General features: G+C 40.2%; 1 protein-coding gene across 2 annotated transcripts in view; it reads left to right on the top strand.

Moving 5' to 3' along the window:
* Positions 1-17,969, top strand: part of ephb3a (eph receptor B3a) — a 71,562-nt gene that overhangs the window by 14,548 nt on the left and 39,045 nt on the right. For both annotated transcript variants that reach the window (XM_086042727.1, XM_086042728.1), the window contains exons 2-4: positions 505-569; positions 4,757-5,429; positions 14,175-14,330. In XM_086042727.1, the coding sequence (XP_085898853.1) occupies positions 505-569; positions 4,757-5,429; positions 14,175-14,330 (894 nt within the window). The remainder of the gene's footprint in view (positions 1-504; positions 570-4,756; positions 5,430-14,174; positions 14,331-17,969) is intronic.

Consider the following 17,969-nt stretch of genomic DNA (forward strand, 5'->3'; position numbering starts at 1 on the left):
TGCATCACTGTATTATAGTGTAGTATTTTTCTCATTGATAAGATCATTACAAACATTTTTTGTTTTTGGTGGTGGCTGGAACAGATGAATGAAATTTCCATTCATTTTAATGATTAAAGCTGAAGTCAACCCAAACATATTTTTGTCCAGAATATGTTCTGTGCAAGTAGTCTAAACACAGCATTTTGATTAATATTGCGTTTGTGGAATATGAGAAATCCACCCGCTTTTAGCTAGCTCAGGGGGAGGCCATTTTCTCACTTCTGTTGACTGAAGATGACATCGAAGTTGCTCAAGGCTCAGATAACGACCAATCATGGCTCACCTTCAGGAAACAGGTGATTGGTCGTTATTAGTCTATTAGTTTAATTGGCCTTCCAACTTGTCACAATTCAACATTCATATGAACATTCTGAGGGAATTCCTTTTTGTACTTATTTCACCATTTTTTGCAAGATATGAATTAATTGACATTGTTATAATTAGTGTTTCCTGACTTTGCAGAGACGCTTATGGACAGTCGGTGGGCTACAACAGAGCTGGCCTGGACTACATTCCCAGAGAGTGGGGTGAGCAAATGTTTGCCTGTGTTTTGTGGCCACTCCCACTCTGTTTATTCCCCCTTAACAACGTTTGTTACATTTGCTCGTTAATAGAGCCCCGAGTGTCTCGAGCAGCACACCTCCTACTGTTTTATTGCTTTGTCTTTGAAGCGTGTGTTTGCTTTTCTGGGATACAAAAAACGCAAATCAGAAACACGCTGTGACATTGTGGGGGAAGCAACTGCAGAGTTTCAGTATTAGAAAAAGCTAAAAGCTTGATGAGCCACACGCAATCTGTGCATCATGTTCTCTAAACAAACCGATGTGCAAACAGGCAGATAAACCGGAGCAAATCCCCACAGTGTAAGAACTGCAAGGAAGAATTGGGCAGAGAAGAAATGTTTCCAAGGGGGGGACCCTCATAGTCCGAATGTAAATCAAACAAAACTATGATGGGAATCCTTAAATGCCATTGGAACTAAAAAGGTGACTATTTTCAAGGAAAAATTCGAAATATTATAAAAACAATTTTGTGTGTGTGAAAATATGTTGTAATGTTATTAGAATAAAGTCTTATACTAAAAAAAAATATTTAAGAAAAAGGGAAGAGACATATTTTGTTGCAATAAATAGTCACAATCTTATAAGAATAATGACGTATTATATTGGGATAAAAAGGCGTAATCTTTACAAGAATAAAGATGTTTTGTCAGCCTAAAAATTCTGTTTGTTTTTCCAAGGTAAAGTCATAATATGAAATTATTAAAGTCAAGGCTTCATGAGGGAAGAAAGTCATGTTTAAAAAAAATTGAATTTCAAAAGTCATCAATCAAAACATTTGGATTACATGATTGTTTTTTGTTTTTAATAAATTGTATGTAAATTGTATAATCCGTATAAATTATTGTTGACTCACCAAAGCTGCAGATCAATGAGCGGGTCAGCCGTTTTCTAACCACTGCCCAAAGCAAACCACAAATCCAAAGCCAAACCCTACCCAACGCAACCATCAATATCATCATTGCTATTTCATGAAATCTTTCCGTTTCCAGTTTATTTATCCTACAACAAAGGTAATATTCTTTGAAACATACAATGAAAAGCCATTAAAGTAATCAAATGAAGAAAAACGAATCATCTAATGATCTAAAGGCCTTTTCACATTGCACTCAGCATCCCACAGCGCGCCATCAACGAACTCAATGATGAGTTCCCATGCGCTGCGAGGGTGACCCGGTGACATCAAAAAGCACATCCAATAGTAGAGGGGCTGGCGGAGTGATTTCAGAGTGCTATTCTGGCAGACTTGTACAGTAACCGGCATTGGGAAAATGAAAGTCACTGGGTTTCCCCCCGCCCCGAGCTTTGACACAATAGAGACATACAGAGACGTATTCCTGAGTCTACTTTTCATCTAAACCAGCGAGAAAAGCGTCCCTGTTACTTCCTTGTCGGCTGCTATGCCAACACTCCAAATATGGGCACTGGGGCACTTTGTGAAAAGGCCTTAAAAGGCTTTAATTTGAAGAACACATCAAAACTCTTCTCACTGTTGTCTCCCTTTATAAATCCTCATCAACACAGTCTACTAAATGCTTAAAATGAAGGTCCTCCAATTCTTAGATTACGGAGATATACTTTATAGATCAGTTTCGAAAACCCTCCTACATATGTGAGACACCATACACTCTGCTGTCGTCCACTTTATCACTGGTGCTGTCTTTAACACACACCACTGTGAACTGTATCTCCTGATCGATTGGCCCCTTTCTCAATTTGCTGGTCCATATATGAAACACCCATTGGCAAGACCCCACTCTATCTTCGCTCTCTGCTCACCATGCACACCACCACCCGCAATCGCTGTTCCAGCAGTTTTATTACCCTATTTGTTTCCTAAATCCGCACTAATTTTGGTTGATCTTCCTTCCAATGTTCTGCCCCGAACGACTGGAACTGTGATGTAGGTGTGCATTTTTAAAATGATACAACATGAGAATCCATCCCCTATTATTTTGTGGTCCCCAAAGCCAGAACCAGGGACTTAAGTTTGAATACCACTGCTCCAAAGGGCAAACGTGCAGATAAATCAAAGCAAATCGCCATACTGCATAGCGTGCCTGTTAATTGAAATCTGAGAGTGCATTAGATTCATAAATGAAGGTTCTCTGTTGATATGCCCTGTATGAGTGCTGGGAAAATGAAGCAACGTGAATTTGACCTGAGGGCTAACAGGCTGACAGACCTCCCCCCGCTCCTGGCCAGTGTCATTTGTCTTCGCTACGTGAGCGCAGAGTCAGTCAATGGAAATGCTGGGTTTCCATGGAAACGATCTTGGGCAACACAGGCTCCGTCCTTTTTGCTAAAAAGGGCACAGTCTGAGCGTACTGGTATCCATAAAGTCGTATGTCAGGAGCAGCAAGGCAGCCCCCCGTCCGCTTGCCCGCCGAGCCTTCACGTTCAGGGACCTGCAATTATCATATTTGTCAGGTAGTGCATCAACGTGTTGCTGGTGATTTATGACGCCTAATGCTGACTCCTGGGCTCATCGCGTGGGAATAAATTGCACAGCAGCTCAAAGACGTGAGATGACTTATGCAGTATTTTCTTGCTGTGGAAATAATCAACTTCAGCAAACTCATTTGTTATGGAAACGAAGCATTTGGTCCAACTGGGAATTGGGGGGTAAGAAGAAAAAAAAAATAGATTGACTGCCACGAGGTGGTTGCTTAATGGACTATACATTTATTGACTAACTGGACCATTAATCAGACTCGACTGTTAGTTACCTTACATTAATATGCAGAGGACCAACATATACATGAATCCATTCATCTATTCTAGATGATATCGACAGTCCGAATCATAAAGTATTAAACACATATAAATACTTCACTTTGTAACACAGCCATTCTTAAATAATAAGCAGATGAGTGATGCAAATATCTGTATTATGAGCGTGGGGAAATGCAGAACTATATTCTTGGTGAGGTCACAGATCACAGGTTGGCTGCCAAAGCTTTAACAAAGTCTGCTTATCTTAATGCTAATAAACAGTGCCAAACATGATAGATGGGCTAACAAAAAGTATCTGTGTCGCTGAGTTTTTAGCCTTTAATCAACAAATATTTGGACACAAACGGTGGAAGAACAGATGTAGACAGACGATATAACAATACTCACTCTTCGAAGATTGATAAATACTACTGCATTGCAGCTTAATGGGGAGCTGTCCACCAAGGTGGCCGAGGCGCTTACAATAGAGTGTTAAAAACAGTTGTATTCTTTAATTTTGAATTAAATTATCTCATTACTGTATGTTTTTATGAAATGCAATATGATATAGTGCTATTTTCTTTTGTAAAAAACATTCCAAAGATTTTTGTTGTTTTTTTGTGGGCACGCTGGAATGGATTAATGGCATTTCCATTTATTTCAATGGGATAAAATGACTTGAGATATGAGTGCTTTGAGTCAAGGAACGAGTAAAACAAGGCAGCTGAAGTTACCACTTAATTTTAGATATATTACACAATACAAAATATTCGCAGGGGTTTATTTTTAATTGCACCATTATTGAAATATCTACAGGGTGTTACACAATTAATTTTAAGTGAATGAACAGAAATAAGATTTAAAAGAAAGAAAAAAAAGAAAAGAAAAACTTGATTTTTTTTTTACTTGTAAAGTGACTTTGTGAACACCCTCCGACAAATGTAGACACCACATTTGCATTGTAAATGCAAAACAACCTTGTTTTTACAATTGATGATCAGTCCCAGATGTGTTTGTCAAATGGCCGGCATGCGTGGAAATGTGTTTTAATGAGGAAATGTGTTTTCTATGAATAGTCAACATGTAATGAATAGAATTTGCCGAATGATTCTTGCAATTCACATCTTGTTTCGCTGCAAATTATTCCTCACAGTCCGTACCCAACACAATGTGGGATGTGCCTTTTTATATCAGATGTCATTTCTCACTTTTGAACGCGCTCATGCTTCACTGCTTTGTATTAGGCAGCTCTATGTTTAATACAACTCCGTATTAATTAAAACATAACAGATAAGCGCCTATCTACTGTGGCTCGGTTGTCGCAAAATGAGAAATAGACCCGTTGTCCAATTAAAAAGAGCCTATTAAACATGCACCGTGTCATCATCAAAGGTCTCCCTGCCTTCCTTTGTCACACTGTGTGTTTTTTAATCCCACAGTGGGAGGAAGTGAGCGGCTATGATGACTCCATGAGCCCCATCAGAACCTACCAGGTGTGTAATGTCCGACAGCCCAACCAGAACAATTGGCTCAGGACGGACTATATCCCCCGCAGGGGTGTACTTCGTGTCTACGTGGAGCTCAAATTCTCCGTGCGCGACTGTGCCAGCATCCCCAACATCCCTGGCTCCTGCAAAGAGACGTTTAATCTGTTTTACTACGAATCGGACGGGGACACGGCCACAGACACCAGCCCCCTGTGGAGGGAGAACCCTTATGTGAAAGTGGATACTATAGCCCCCGATGAGAGTTTCTCTCTCCTGGAAGCTGGCAGGATCAACACTAAAGTGCGCAGCTTTGGCCCCCTGTCCAAGTCGGGCTTCTTCTTGGCCTTCCAGGACCTCGGAGCCTGCATGTCGCTGATATCGGTCCGGGTCTTCTTCAAAAAGTGCTCCACCACAATTGCCAATTTTGCCGTCTTTCCCGAGACTGCGACGGGGGCCGAAGCGACCTCCTTAGTCATCGCACCGGGGGCTTGTGTGACAAACGCCATGGAGATGTCCGTCCCGCTGAAGCTCTACTGCAATGGTGACGGAGAGTGGATGGTTCCAGTGGGTGCATGCACCTGCGTCGCAGGTTATGAACCCTCCGCTGATCACACCCAATGCCAAGGTACGTGGATTTAACCCTGACGTTATACGTTTGGCTCACTTTGACATTTGACAGCAGTAAAAAACACCATAAATGTCAACTGAACAACTTTGCTTTGGGAATGCCCCGCTAGCTGAATGCTAACACAAATGGGAGCGAATCCTGTGAACTATCTGTGTTTGCGCCACATTTGCCCAAGTTCCTGCAAAAACATCCCCAAAAATCTCAAGAAGGAAAAAAGCATAAGAATGATCCTACAAACAAAACAGAGGGAACAAAAGTCAAAAAGAAGTCAGAGGATGCCAACGCTACTGATTCTAATTGCCATGGGCAGATTAGATTGACATAGCAACACATGGAAGCTGAAATCTGATTGGACACATCTACATAAACATACTGGAAGCAGTGCAGCCAAGAGAAACACTACCAAATCAATGGATCTATCTATCTATCTATCTATCTATCTATCTATCTATCTATCTATCTATCTATCTATCTATCTATCTATCTATCTATCTATCTATCTATCTATCTATCTATCTATCTATCTATCTACCTATCTATCTATTTATCTATCAATCTACCTATCTATCTATAATTTTTCAAAAATAATTTATAAAAAAAACTATTTATAAGCCGCACCTATCTATGTTGTAAAACAATTAAATATTTACGGCATTTACAGAACGATTTTGAACTGTAAATGTACATGTATGTGCCTGAAGATTCTTTGCTAACAGTGCCTTTTAACACGGCAACAACTTTGCTGATTAAAACGGAACAGAACCAAGAGAAAATAACCAGTACTTATCTTCAATTCACTTCCGGCTGCCGCCTCCAACGTCTCAACATACAGTAGATTCATTGATCCAAAATAGTCACTTTTCAGGACATCCCAAAAATGGCAAGTTTGTTCAACCATTATAGCATTGCATCGTGAAAGAGAGCAAGCCATTTTCAACACTTTAGATTGAATTATATGTGAAAGTAAAACCGACACCAATAGTATAGATTTTTGCAAAAATATTAAATTCGCCAAAATGTGACTGTGCGGATCTGTACACCTTCTGCCATCAAGTGGAAGAGCATTTACTTAGTTCTGCCTGTCACAAAACGTTGCTGGCGTAGATAGATAAACAAAGAAAAATTAGTTGGACCATTTAATTGAAATTGAATCTTTTCCTGCCATGGCACAGTGGTTGGGAATTAGAAAACTAAAAACTAATTAGGCTACACAAAATCCACTGAATCAATGATCAACTAATCGATGACTATGCACCTTCCGAGTATCTAATGTGACATTTCAACCATTATTGAACCAAAGCTGCTTAATATTTCCCATGCAAATCACCCCAGTTTTTGCCCTCTCGGCATGTATTGTGTGGCTCCTGAATGGAGGTGAAGGAGATTGGAGGAGAGTATGAATTAATGAGGTATTGCCGAAAGGAGCGGCATACAAATACAGTAAGAGCAGGACATGAGGGAAAGAAAAGAAAGATAGCTGCTCAGAAAGGAGAGCCTATAGAGGGAAAATACAGATAGCGGCAGAAAAAAGATGTTTGAAGTCCACGGAGGAGAGGGAGAGATGTTAAGAGACGAGGGAACGTGTGAATTGCCAAACACGGGGACCGGAACAGCAGCCAAGAATGAACAAATGAAAAAATAGGGTTGGGGTGTGTGTGTAAATGCTGCGGGATAGACAAGCATTACCGTCTGCCTCACCTGTGCTGAGAAATGGTGTCGAACACGTGGCAGAGATATTTGTCGTGGCCATTTGGCGGCTCAAGGTTAAAAGCTTGCCGCCGCTGCCTGATAAAAAGCTCTCCAGGGCCTCAGCCAGGGGTTGCGATGAGGAAGTGTAATTTCCTCCGCGGCCTCCTGTTAGTTAATCTACAGGCGGCCACACTCATTAACACCATTCAGAGCAACATGAGCCAACATGGCCACGCTAACATTAATCACTCCGACGTTTTAGTTGTTGCCTCAGTGTGAGTGACGCTCTCAAGACAAAACACTCTAGGACAAGGGTTCTCAAACTTTTCGCATCCAAGGACCCCTTCATAATCCTAGCGCCAATTAAATATTCCGTGGCCACGCTTGTAACTCAAAATATCAAATGATCTTTCTCCATTGAATGAATGGAAATGCAATTAAGCTATTTCTGCATCCCCAATGAAAATACCATTATATAGTTTTGTACTTCATTAAAACCTAAAGTAATAACTTAATGAAAGGGAGTGTCATGAATTAAACAGTTTGTCCATCATCATTTGGTCACTTTGGCTCCTTCTGGTGTGCATCACTTGGCCGCACAGTGGCAGCATAATCCAGTCATGCAGACAAATGGAGAAGAGTTCCAATCAACTATCGTAAGTAACTCGGTAATATGCAGTAATATTAGTGGGTTTTCACAAAAGATATATGATATATGCTTCCGGGTATTGTTATATTGTCTGTCTACATGTGTTGCTGCACTCTTTGTGTTCAAATATCCATTCCTTAAAGCATTATAACCAGGGTTCTAAATGAACTTTTTTGATCACCAGCCAATGTGACTAGTGACTCTCTAAAGTTACCAGCCAATCAAAATTTTCACGAGCCATTTTTGGGGTTTTAATTTTAACTCCGCTGTCTTTACCTCCCTCACACTATCTTTGTTTGTTTCTCACACTGGTTGCAATCTAGATTGTAGTGTGAAATACCGGCATTTGCAATCGGCATAAAAACTTCATCACGTAGCATGATGCCACTTTTTACGATATGGTATATATAAAAAGAAATATTTTATAGCTTCATATATCTTTCTCACAGCATTGTTTTTAACCAGTATTAATATAGTATTCATGAACTTGAATTTATAAGTTCAAATTCATTTTTACTTTCATTTGAGCTATATTTTTGAAAACCTCATGAAAATAAATTCGCACATGAATGTCAATGATTTTACACTGAGCTCCCACTGATGGGCTAACCTGCTGTGTAGACAAAAGCAGAGTAATTTGGTAACCCAGTTCAGATTAGCATCAGGTACAGTGATGTGTTTGCGATGTTGTTGTTATGGACACACGCTTGCTTGGTAAATAAAATACAGTACATATGCTAATCTTAGCTGGATATTTGCTTTTGAGTTGACCCACCGTTTAGTTGTTAGATGCGTCAGTGTAGGCAATACACATTTTTTATTGTTTAACTCACCTGAATATAACACTGAAGTTCAGCGCACTGTAGGCTGAAACTTGTGAGTGGGAGGGAGCACCAAGTTCGTCAGACACGGCACTCAGTTTATACACATCATGCCACCTCCTTTGCACAGTACAATCGTGTTCTAAGTGTTGCTCTGAGGCGACTTAGCTTCATACAGTTAAGCCACACTTGCGATCGACCCCGGGTACGGCTGTGCGTACCTCTTCGTTGGTCTCGTTGTCTTCGGGTTGGTGGACGAGGCACCGTAATGGAGAACTGGAAATTGAAAATGCAAACGATTCCGGGAGAATTAGAATGGTAGTCCCGGTTCTCGATGTCCAGGTATATCTGACTGACACGATTGCTTCATGCATCCATCACAGTTGCTCAGGGCTCAGATAACGACCAGTCATGGATCAGCTTCAGAAAACAGGTGAGCTGTTGTTACCTGAGAAACTGCGATGTCATTTTCAGCTGACAGAAGTGACAAAATGGCCCCAAAAATATTTATGGGGGTTGACTTCCCCTTTAAAGAATTGTTGTTAATCTGTCAAACTACAGCTTGTTGTGAAGTGATTGAGTTGAGTTTACTGCCACCAAATAGCGTTCCTATCTCAAGTCGAAGCAAAAAATTGGCCGAAGGCACCACAGTAATTCACTAAAATATGTTACTATTGTTGTTGTTTTTTCAGTCAAGGCCAGTGGCGTATTTTGCAGGTATAACAAATGAAATGAAGCCCTTTATTCTGGAAACAAAACTTTTATTGTAAAAAAAAAAAAAACGATTATGAATATGTTCTCAAAAAAACAATCTGCTTTTGTATAAGTAAGCCTATTTCTGTAATAATACACCTTTTATTGTAAAAACAAACAAATGAAAAAACAACTGAATTAGGGCTGCAGCTATCGAATATTTTCATTTTTGAGTATTCTACTTAAAATTCTGTCAAATAATCAAGTATTCGGACAAAATATATTTCTGCTTGGGTAGAGAACAATTATGATTACATAAGAGTAAATAAAACATTTCTCTCAATAAACAACCAACTCATTTTCTTTTTAGATAATCAACTTTTTCTTCAATTTAAACTGTGCATAACAGCATACCCTGGTACCAGGGTATGAGGAAAAAAATATTTGCTAGTCTGTTCGCTCAATTCTCTACCCTCAGTTTAGAACATCGCTAAGAGACGAAGAAGAAATGGTCGCGTATCATGTTGAATGAATACTCTTTAGTTTGATAGCTTTCTGTGCTAAACTGTCAATAAAGTAAATTTAAAAAAGAAATATATGTTTGATTCTTGAGTATACCACACTATCCAAACCAGACACTGTGAAACTGTGACAATTCTTAGTGGTCATCACTCCCACAATGAAGCTCACTGGTAGTGCACACGACCCATGAAGCACTTAGGATCTCGCCAGAGCTCAGCAAACCTGTATAGTATTCTCTTTAGCTTCCCCAAGCTCTTCGGCTGCCAGGAGAAATGAGTAAATTGTATTGTGAGGGTTACTCTATCTTCCACTAAATGGTGGGTAGCTCAAATGAACATCAGAGTCAGTCCCTAACTGCTCTTCCCACATAACATCGTGAGGTCCCTGTAATACGACATGTAATATGAGATGTTTTTTTTTTTTTTTTTTTTTAGTGTGTGTGTAACCCACGCCTGATGCGGGCAGTCCACAGTGGGGAGCAATGGGACTTGACAGATATATCGTAGTATGGCTACTATGGTGCCGCAGAGATTTGCAAAACTGAGAAAACAGAGCCATCCATTGTTTAGTTTCTTTCTGATGGTGCAAACTATCCATCCAATAAATCGCTTGTACAAATGAACGATTATCAAGCATTTTTGTCATCAAGGTACCTGAATTACTCCACCACTCGTTTTGCCCCTAGACTTAATTCATGCTGGGATGCCAGGTTAGTGTGGTAAGAGGTCACAATATTATATTAATTACTTATATTAATAATAAGTAAAATGTTCCTTTTTAATAAGAACGTAACTCTTTGAAAATATGATGTCAAAACATTCCAACAGTGCCTCAGCTGTGTCTTTTGTACCAGTCTGTCACATTCCTTATATTGTCCGTCTGCTATTCCACCAGCGTTCTGTAGGTGGTCTCAAGATGTATGAAGTTGTGGTTAGATTCCCCAGACAAAGAAGAGAAGAAAAGACGTATGCTTCCATCACATTGGCATACAGGAGGTCCGCATTTTTATTACCTCCTCCACAATCTACATTTCTGTGTGAAGTAGTCAATAGATGAGCGAGAGGAACACGATTGCAGTCTCGACTGATCAGTATGAGGTGCTGGGATGCTGCAAATGAAATCTTGATTAATTTTGGTTCCATTTCAGTTTTTCCGGCGTTCGCAGGGAAAGCGACAAAGTGGAGGGAGGGAGACGAGTCGTCAGTGTATCAAAAAATGTGGAATCGTAATTCTGGAGACGTTAAAATGGATTGAAGCAGGACATTGGAGTGATTCAACAATTTCTCAAAATAAGCCATGGAAAACAAAAACAAATAACCGAGAACCATAAATCAGATCACATAGTGTGGAACCTGAAGGCCTGTCGGGAGGCAGAAATTCTGCACTGTCATCTTATAGACTTGAGCTTTTTTTTATTGCACCATTTTCCAGCTACAATGAGAGGCTGTTAGCCGCAAGGATTATTCTAAAAGCGCCATTGTTGAGAATTAGTCTGCAACTTGAGTTCAAACTGAAAAAGCACTTGAGCCGACCAGTTAATCATTCACTCCCTCACCGGTTAGGTTTTATGAGCCCTCATGCTGACAGGACAGATGTTTGCCAGAGACCCCACTTTTACACCACCACTTTGGAATGTGGCAAATGGGGCTGCCGATGCTGATTCGGCCACATCTTTTACCACTAATCCCCTTTATCAGAATCCTTCTTTAGTCTTGGTTTAATATGGTTTACATTTCACTATTAGCTAGATTTAACATCAAAGATAATCCAATAGACCTTTTCACCATGACGCCACGTGTACTCCCGAATGGCAAAAGACTGAGCTTTCTGGAAACCTTCAAATGTCATTTGATTAAGGCAGTGTGTTTTGGAAAACAAGGTTAATGGCTTGAATGATGATTTTGGCATTCTTCTGTACCACCATCAATATGTGAAGTGTCAGTCGAAAAGCTATTACGTAAGGGAAAGGGCTTCAGTTTTTGTGACCAGCACAAGTCTCACACAAAGCGCGGTCTAATTGTGCGCATGGGTGGAATTTTCTTTCTTTCGTGGACGTGGACGCAGCCGACTAGCTTTCCGGTCCGGGGGGCGGCTATTCACAATCTTTAAATTCAGTGCAGGAGAGGCGCACGCAATCAACAGAAATTGACTCGCCGGAGTCCATGCATATGATCGAAGCACACAAACTACGTTGACAAGAAGCTGCAAGCAGACCTCAACACGTGGACGATGTAAAGTTTGCCAGGGCGAGCAAAGATCACCATTGTGAAGCGGGGCACATGGAGACTGCCTTTCAACCTGATCGTTCGTGTCCATGAATGAACCCCGCTCCCGGCACCTCGATCACATTCACCAAAATCGTACTACACCACCTGTACCCCAACTTAGACCTGCTTCCAGCTGATCTAAACTTTATTCTACCTTCAGCCACCAAATGGTCGAGTGCGCCTGGCAGAGATGTGTAAAAGAAAACGCTCTCAGTCTGTCGGAACGTCCAGCATGGCGCAGCACAGTGTGCTAAATTTCCAAATATGCTGAAGGATGCTTGCAAAAAATCTAAATGCGGCAGGTTTTATGACCAAGCACGTGTGCACTCTCTACGAAAATAGAGCCCTGTTATCGTGTTGATGTTTTATTTTTTTGGAATTAACAATTGATTGAAACTCAAACAGAGGTCATAAAGTTACCTGTCAAGAAATGCTGCTAATTGTATATCACTTTTGAATCATCTAAGCTGCCAGAAAATCCCTTCTCAGTGCTTCTGTCTGCCAGTCTTGTGTCCAGCTGTTGGCAAATGGGGAATGTCCATTTCTTTTCTTCTGCTATAGTTTCAGTAAAGCTTCTGAAGTTCAAGGAAACAGGGTGTGGCCGTTTTCCATCACGCAATCATTTATCAATTATTATTTTTAATCATTTTGTCATGCTGACACTTTTAACAAATGTGACAATTTTTTTATTTTTTTTATTGCAAACTCACTATTTCAGGTCACTCACTTACCTACCCTGGCACCTATTGTTAACAAACATTATGTAGTTTTCCTAATAACTTGTCAGCTAATTTGTGTCTTGTTGATGTTCCTTCAAACCCACATCTGATTTATAGGCTAATTATGAGAGAGCTCTGTATGCATTTGGAGGCTTGATGATATCCTGAGAGCTGCGGGCTGATGGATAGGTTTAGGGTGTATCCGTCCTCTCGAAGGGATTCTCCATCTCTGTTTGTCTGAAAACAGCAATCTCCTGTCAGCGGTCTATCGTCTTCTTTATCCCTCGTTTCCTCCTCTTTGCCATTAAACTTCACTGTCATCCAGGCTGCGAGAGATTAATGTCATCGGGAAAAGGGCGAAAAAGCAAGACCAGATGCAAATATAAAGACAACGTTTTCTTAAATGTGGACCATTTCTCACTCGTGTATTGATGTCTCCATAAATACCGAGTTTCATCAATGCACTGTTTGTTCTCTGACAGGCCTGATGTCTACTTGTCGTTTGCCGGGACATTACTCCTTTTTCTCACTTGATTGCTTTCTTTATTTCTTCCAGAGGTGGCTAAAGTATTCCAAATCTGTAGTAGAAGTACGGATGCTAATAAAAAAGAATTAAGGGAAAAAAAGCATTCTGGTAACAGTCAAAATACTACTAATTAAACTTCAGTTACTCCAACAACAGATACTCGTGTACTTTAATGTTTAAATGAATGCTCACTGCAGTTACATACAAAGAATATTTTGAGAAATAAGCATGAAAAAAATGTCTACACACGAATTAGTTGACCTCTATTATTTACTTAGATTACTGAGAAGAAAAAAAACATATTAAATGTCACTTCTTTCAAGAGCTAGCTAGCTTTTCCTTGACTTTTATGTTTTATCAAATCTATTACTATTATCAAAACAATGTGACACCATAGCTTGGTTAACATTGTGGACGAGCTAACAAAACGTGCTAAATTAGCTCATTAGCTACTAGCTTTATAGGATTAAACGGTGAATTTTTGAAAGACATCATTCTTGTAGCCAATAAAATCAAACTTCTCTTCAATAAGTCCATGGATGTGGAAATCTTGTTCTTCTGAATCTATTGCCATTGTCATCCAATAAATGCTGCTGGGATGTCGCTGGTTTTTAAATGACATGTCATCAGCCGCAAAGGTTGAAAAATGTAACAAAATGTAAAATGCTTATTTTGACAAAGTAAGGAGTAGAAAATAACAGATATCTTTGAAATGTAAGTGATAAATGTAAAAAAGAAAAATAAATACTGAGGTAAAGTACAGGCATCTGAAAAATCTACATAAGTACGGTAACATTTTCTTTTTAATACTTGGTTATCTCCCGACAATAATGATCTCTTCTCTTCTATCATCCAGCTTGCATCCCTGGAACTTTCAAATCCAAGTTCGGTGACAGTTCCTGTGTTGCCTGTCCATTCAACAGTCGCACCGGTGCCCGAGGAGCCAGTGTTTGCCCCTGCCAAAGTGGGTTCTACCGTGCTGATAGCGACCCACCTGACATTGCCTGCACTAGTAAGTCATCCTGCGTGGAAAACACTCGAATAAATGTTGCTTGGGCTTTATGTCTTTTGACAAGAACAGAGGACTGCTCAAGCGTTATGATAATCAATTAATCAGTGTTTGTCTTAGTCCCTAACCCTTTTTGCGCCACGAACCAGTTTCACGTAAAGCCGTATTTTGATTGACCGGCTTTCAAACTAATCAAAACAAATGATAAAAAAAAAATACACCTCACCATTACACTGAATGTAGTTGGAATAATTACTGTGAGTCCTGCGCTTGTTTCTTTTCAATGACTCAGTCCGATCTTGGAGAAAGGTGAGACAATGTCACCCCTAGTGTGTTTCTTTTGTCCAGTCTACTCTGTATTTTTTTTCCTTGACCGTCGTCATTGTTCGAAATCCTGCTTCACAAAGATAGGATGTTGGATTTTTTGGCGGCCGTTTTGAAGGCTCCATTGCCTCATTGTGATCTTTTCAACACATAGGCTAGGCTAACTAAAGATTTATTATAATCAACTATAATGTGGTGAGAGTTGAGTCAAAGTTGATTAATCGATTAAACATTTTTTGCACCAAGGACAGGTTTCACATAGACACATAGTTTGATAAAGACCAGCATAGAAAAAATAAATGGTTACTACAATTGATACAATTCACCAAAACGTTGAATGGAATGGATTTTTTTTTCGCTTCAGTGAGTCGGCGGGTCTCATCTTGTGTTTCCAAGCATAGCGTGTTATAAGACAGGTCACTGTAGCCAGGCTCCCCCCAAAAAACAGGCATTGTATTTTATCATAGGCTTGCATATTTTGCAAATCACTGTGTTACTGGTCTAATTTTTGTTAAAATATTACCACATGCTTGTAGCATAGTACAACCATGCTGTTCTGCGACAATTGTCAGGACAGTGGCGTGATGTTGGTTGGTGAGTGTTGATATGAATAAAGCTCTTGTTATCACACGGTTTTTGTTGGCACATTATTGTACATAACATTTTGCTGACAGAGCTAGAGCTTCATTTCACGCCACTACCATTGTTCCTCGCTGCTAGTCCCGAGGTCCCGCTGGTATGAATATTTGAAGACTAGAATAGCTGAAGCTAGCGAGGCTAGCTGCTATTCTTATCCACAACCAGCATATTTTCATACTCTCAGACCCGTGCAGACAAATGGAGACTGTGTCACCTTGTTGACCAGACATTTCTGATCCTCAAAGCGTTATAGCTCGAAATTCTTCTGTAAATTGGACGACAAGATGCAAAAAGCATGTGATTAGCAGTAAATCAACTTCAAGCATCAGTAAAATCGACTTATAGACTAATCCCTTCAAATCTTAGTATACACAGAATTGACCTCTGTGTTCAGCATATGGTCGTGTTTGTAGCTGTCGTTGAGAGTGTGTACTTTCTAAAATTCATCCCTGCAAAACTGTCTTTTATTACTCCTGCCTAAAAAGAAAAACTAACATACACAGTTGTCATTATACACTATGTAAAAAAAAAAAAAAAAAGTGTGCTATGACAGTAGCAAATCGTAGGCTTGCTGATACTAATTTGATCTGATATACAGTGCATATGAGTTGTGGATGGACAAAGCTCTTTGCCCAGCGATGGCGCTGATGGAGAGTGACATGAGCTGCCTCGACTGTGTAAAATCACTCCCGGGGGGCCTTTCCACACGTTAAATGACACACACGGCCCTGCAACTTTCCTCCCCAGATCCCTGTCGCGGGAACACTGTGCACTCTGACGCTGACCAGCACACACACTCATACACGCAGGCAGGAACTCAGGCAGCACCACCTCCAACTAAACATACAAACGCACAGGCCTGACACTTCTGTCCCTGTGGCCTGGCAGAGCTTGTGTGCCAGCCTGTCCTTTGTGTGGTGTTGCACAAGCGAGGTTGAGCCAGTCGGCAGCTTGGGCTCAGCGTGTGTTTTAGTCAGGCGTCCAATTAGAAGAGTCTCCACTCTGAACCCTCTCTTTCTAATTAGATATGACAGTGCGAGGGAAACGTGGCTGAGGGCGAAGTTAGTGGATGGCCAGTTTAGACGAGGATAGTCTCCATCCTCCTTCTAACTTCTTTAGGCTCTACAGTGACTCAGTTTATCCTTATGACAACTGATTCAACACTACCGTACATTTGGGTCTTGAGCTGAAAATGTGAAGATAAATGTGTGGTTCCCAGAAAGTATGGTAAATGGGCTGTTACCTGAAAATCACTTTTTTACCTTTGGTACTCAAAGCGCATCACATTGTACCTCATAGGGCTGCACGATGTTGGAAAAAAATGACACTGCCATTTTTGGGGGGTTCGCGATATATATTGCGATGTTAAAAATAGAATTTTCACAAGATGACTTGAATAGATTTGTTTGGGGATCTTTTGGTTAACTCACCATGACAACATTGTATTCATATAATATTGTTCAATCCAGACTAAGGGGGTCCATCTGTGAATGGTGATTGCTGTATATAAAAGGGATCACAGCGGTCATGTCTCTGTAACATAATAGATTATTTAGTATTGTATTTCACACTTCAATGTAAACAGCAGCAAAATATTAAACATATTTTAAACAAAAAAATAAAAAGAGCAGGTGCACTAGACCCTTGAGTCATTTAAAACAATAGAAGACAATAAGAAACCTCGAAAGCAGCAGCAGAGTTATAAACACCATTAAACTAAACTATAAAATATATATATATAAAAAAAAAAAAAACTAGTGCCTGAGATGTTTACAAAAATATAACATTAAAACATAAAAACGTCGTGAAACTGCAGCAAAGTTGTAAATAAATTAGAACAAAAATATGAAAACTTAAAGAGCAGGTGCATTAGTCCCCTGAGTTGTTCACAAAAATATAACTATAACTAAAGCGGTCTGTAAAACATATTGCATTCGTGATTTGTCGGTGCTGTTTGGGCTTCTTATCATAAGGAGTTATGCTGGCGAAGCCGTCTGTAATTGTTTTTCGAGTAGATGAAGGTTCACCTCGGGTCCCACTTATTAGTTTGAACTGCTCATACAGGGGCTTGTGACAACAACAACGACGAGGCACTGTTGGCAAAGGATGTTTTGTTATTCCGAATCTTCCTTTTTATAGCCGAAATACTTTCATATTTTGGATGTTGACTTTCTTTTGGGGACTAAATCCACTGCCGCTTCTGCCGCTGCTCCATGTCGACTGTTATTTTCAGAGAAGACAGCAGAGCGGAGGGGGAGTGGCCGGTCACTGATTAGCAGGAAAGAGGGGGTGAACGAGACAGGCTGTGTAAGAGCACGGAGTAGCTTTCTGCTTTTTTGAAGCAAAACAAAAGTTTGCGTGTTCAAAGAAAAAAAAAATAGTTAAAACATCGCACGTCCGACGATATGACTGCAATCGCGATGACACATCGTGCAGGCCTAGTACCTCTTGTACCTACTGATGACACATTGCATCAGGAGCAACTCGGGGTTCAGTATCTTGCTCATGGATACTTTGACATGGTGACAATGGCCGGGAATTGATCACACAACCTCTGGGTTGGGAAACGACCATTCTACCACTGATCCATGCCGCCCAACCCGATGTTCAAATGCTGACCCACTTTGAGAGTCAGTATTTTCTTCCCTTTACAATCATCAGTTTTCACTGCTTCCAATA

This window comes from Filicampus tigris, chromosome 10 (genome assembly GCF_054856515.1).
Source record: "Filicampus tigris isolate MCC_2025a chromosome 10, RoL_Ftig_1.0, whole genome shotgun sequence".
In the NCBI taxonomy this organism is placed as follows: domain Eukaryota; kingdom Metazoa; phylum Chordata; class Actinopteri; order Syngnathiformes; family Syngnathidae; genus Filicampus; species Filicampus tigris.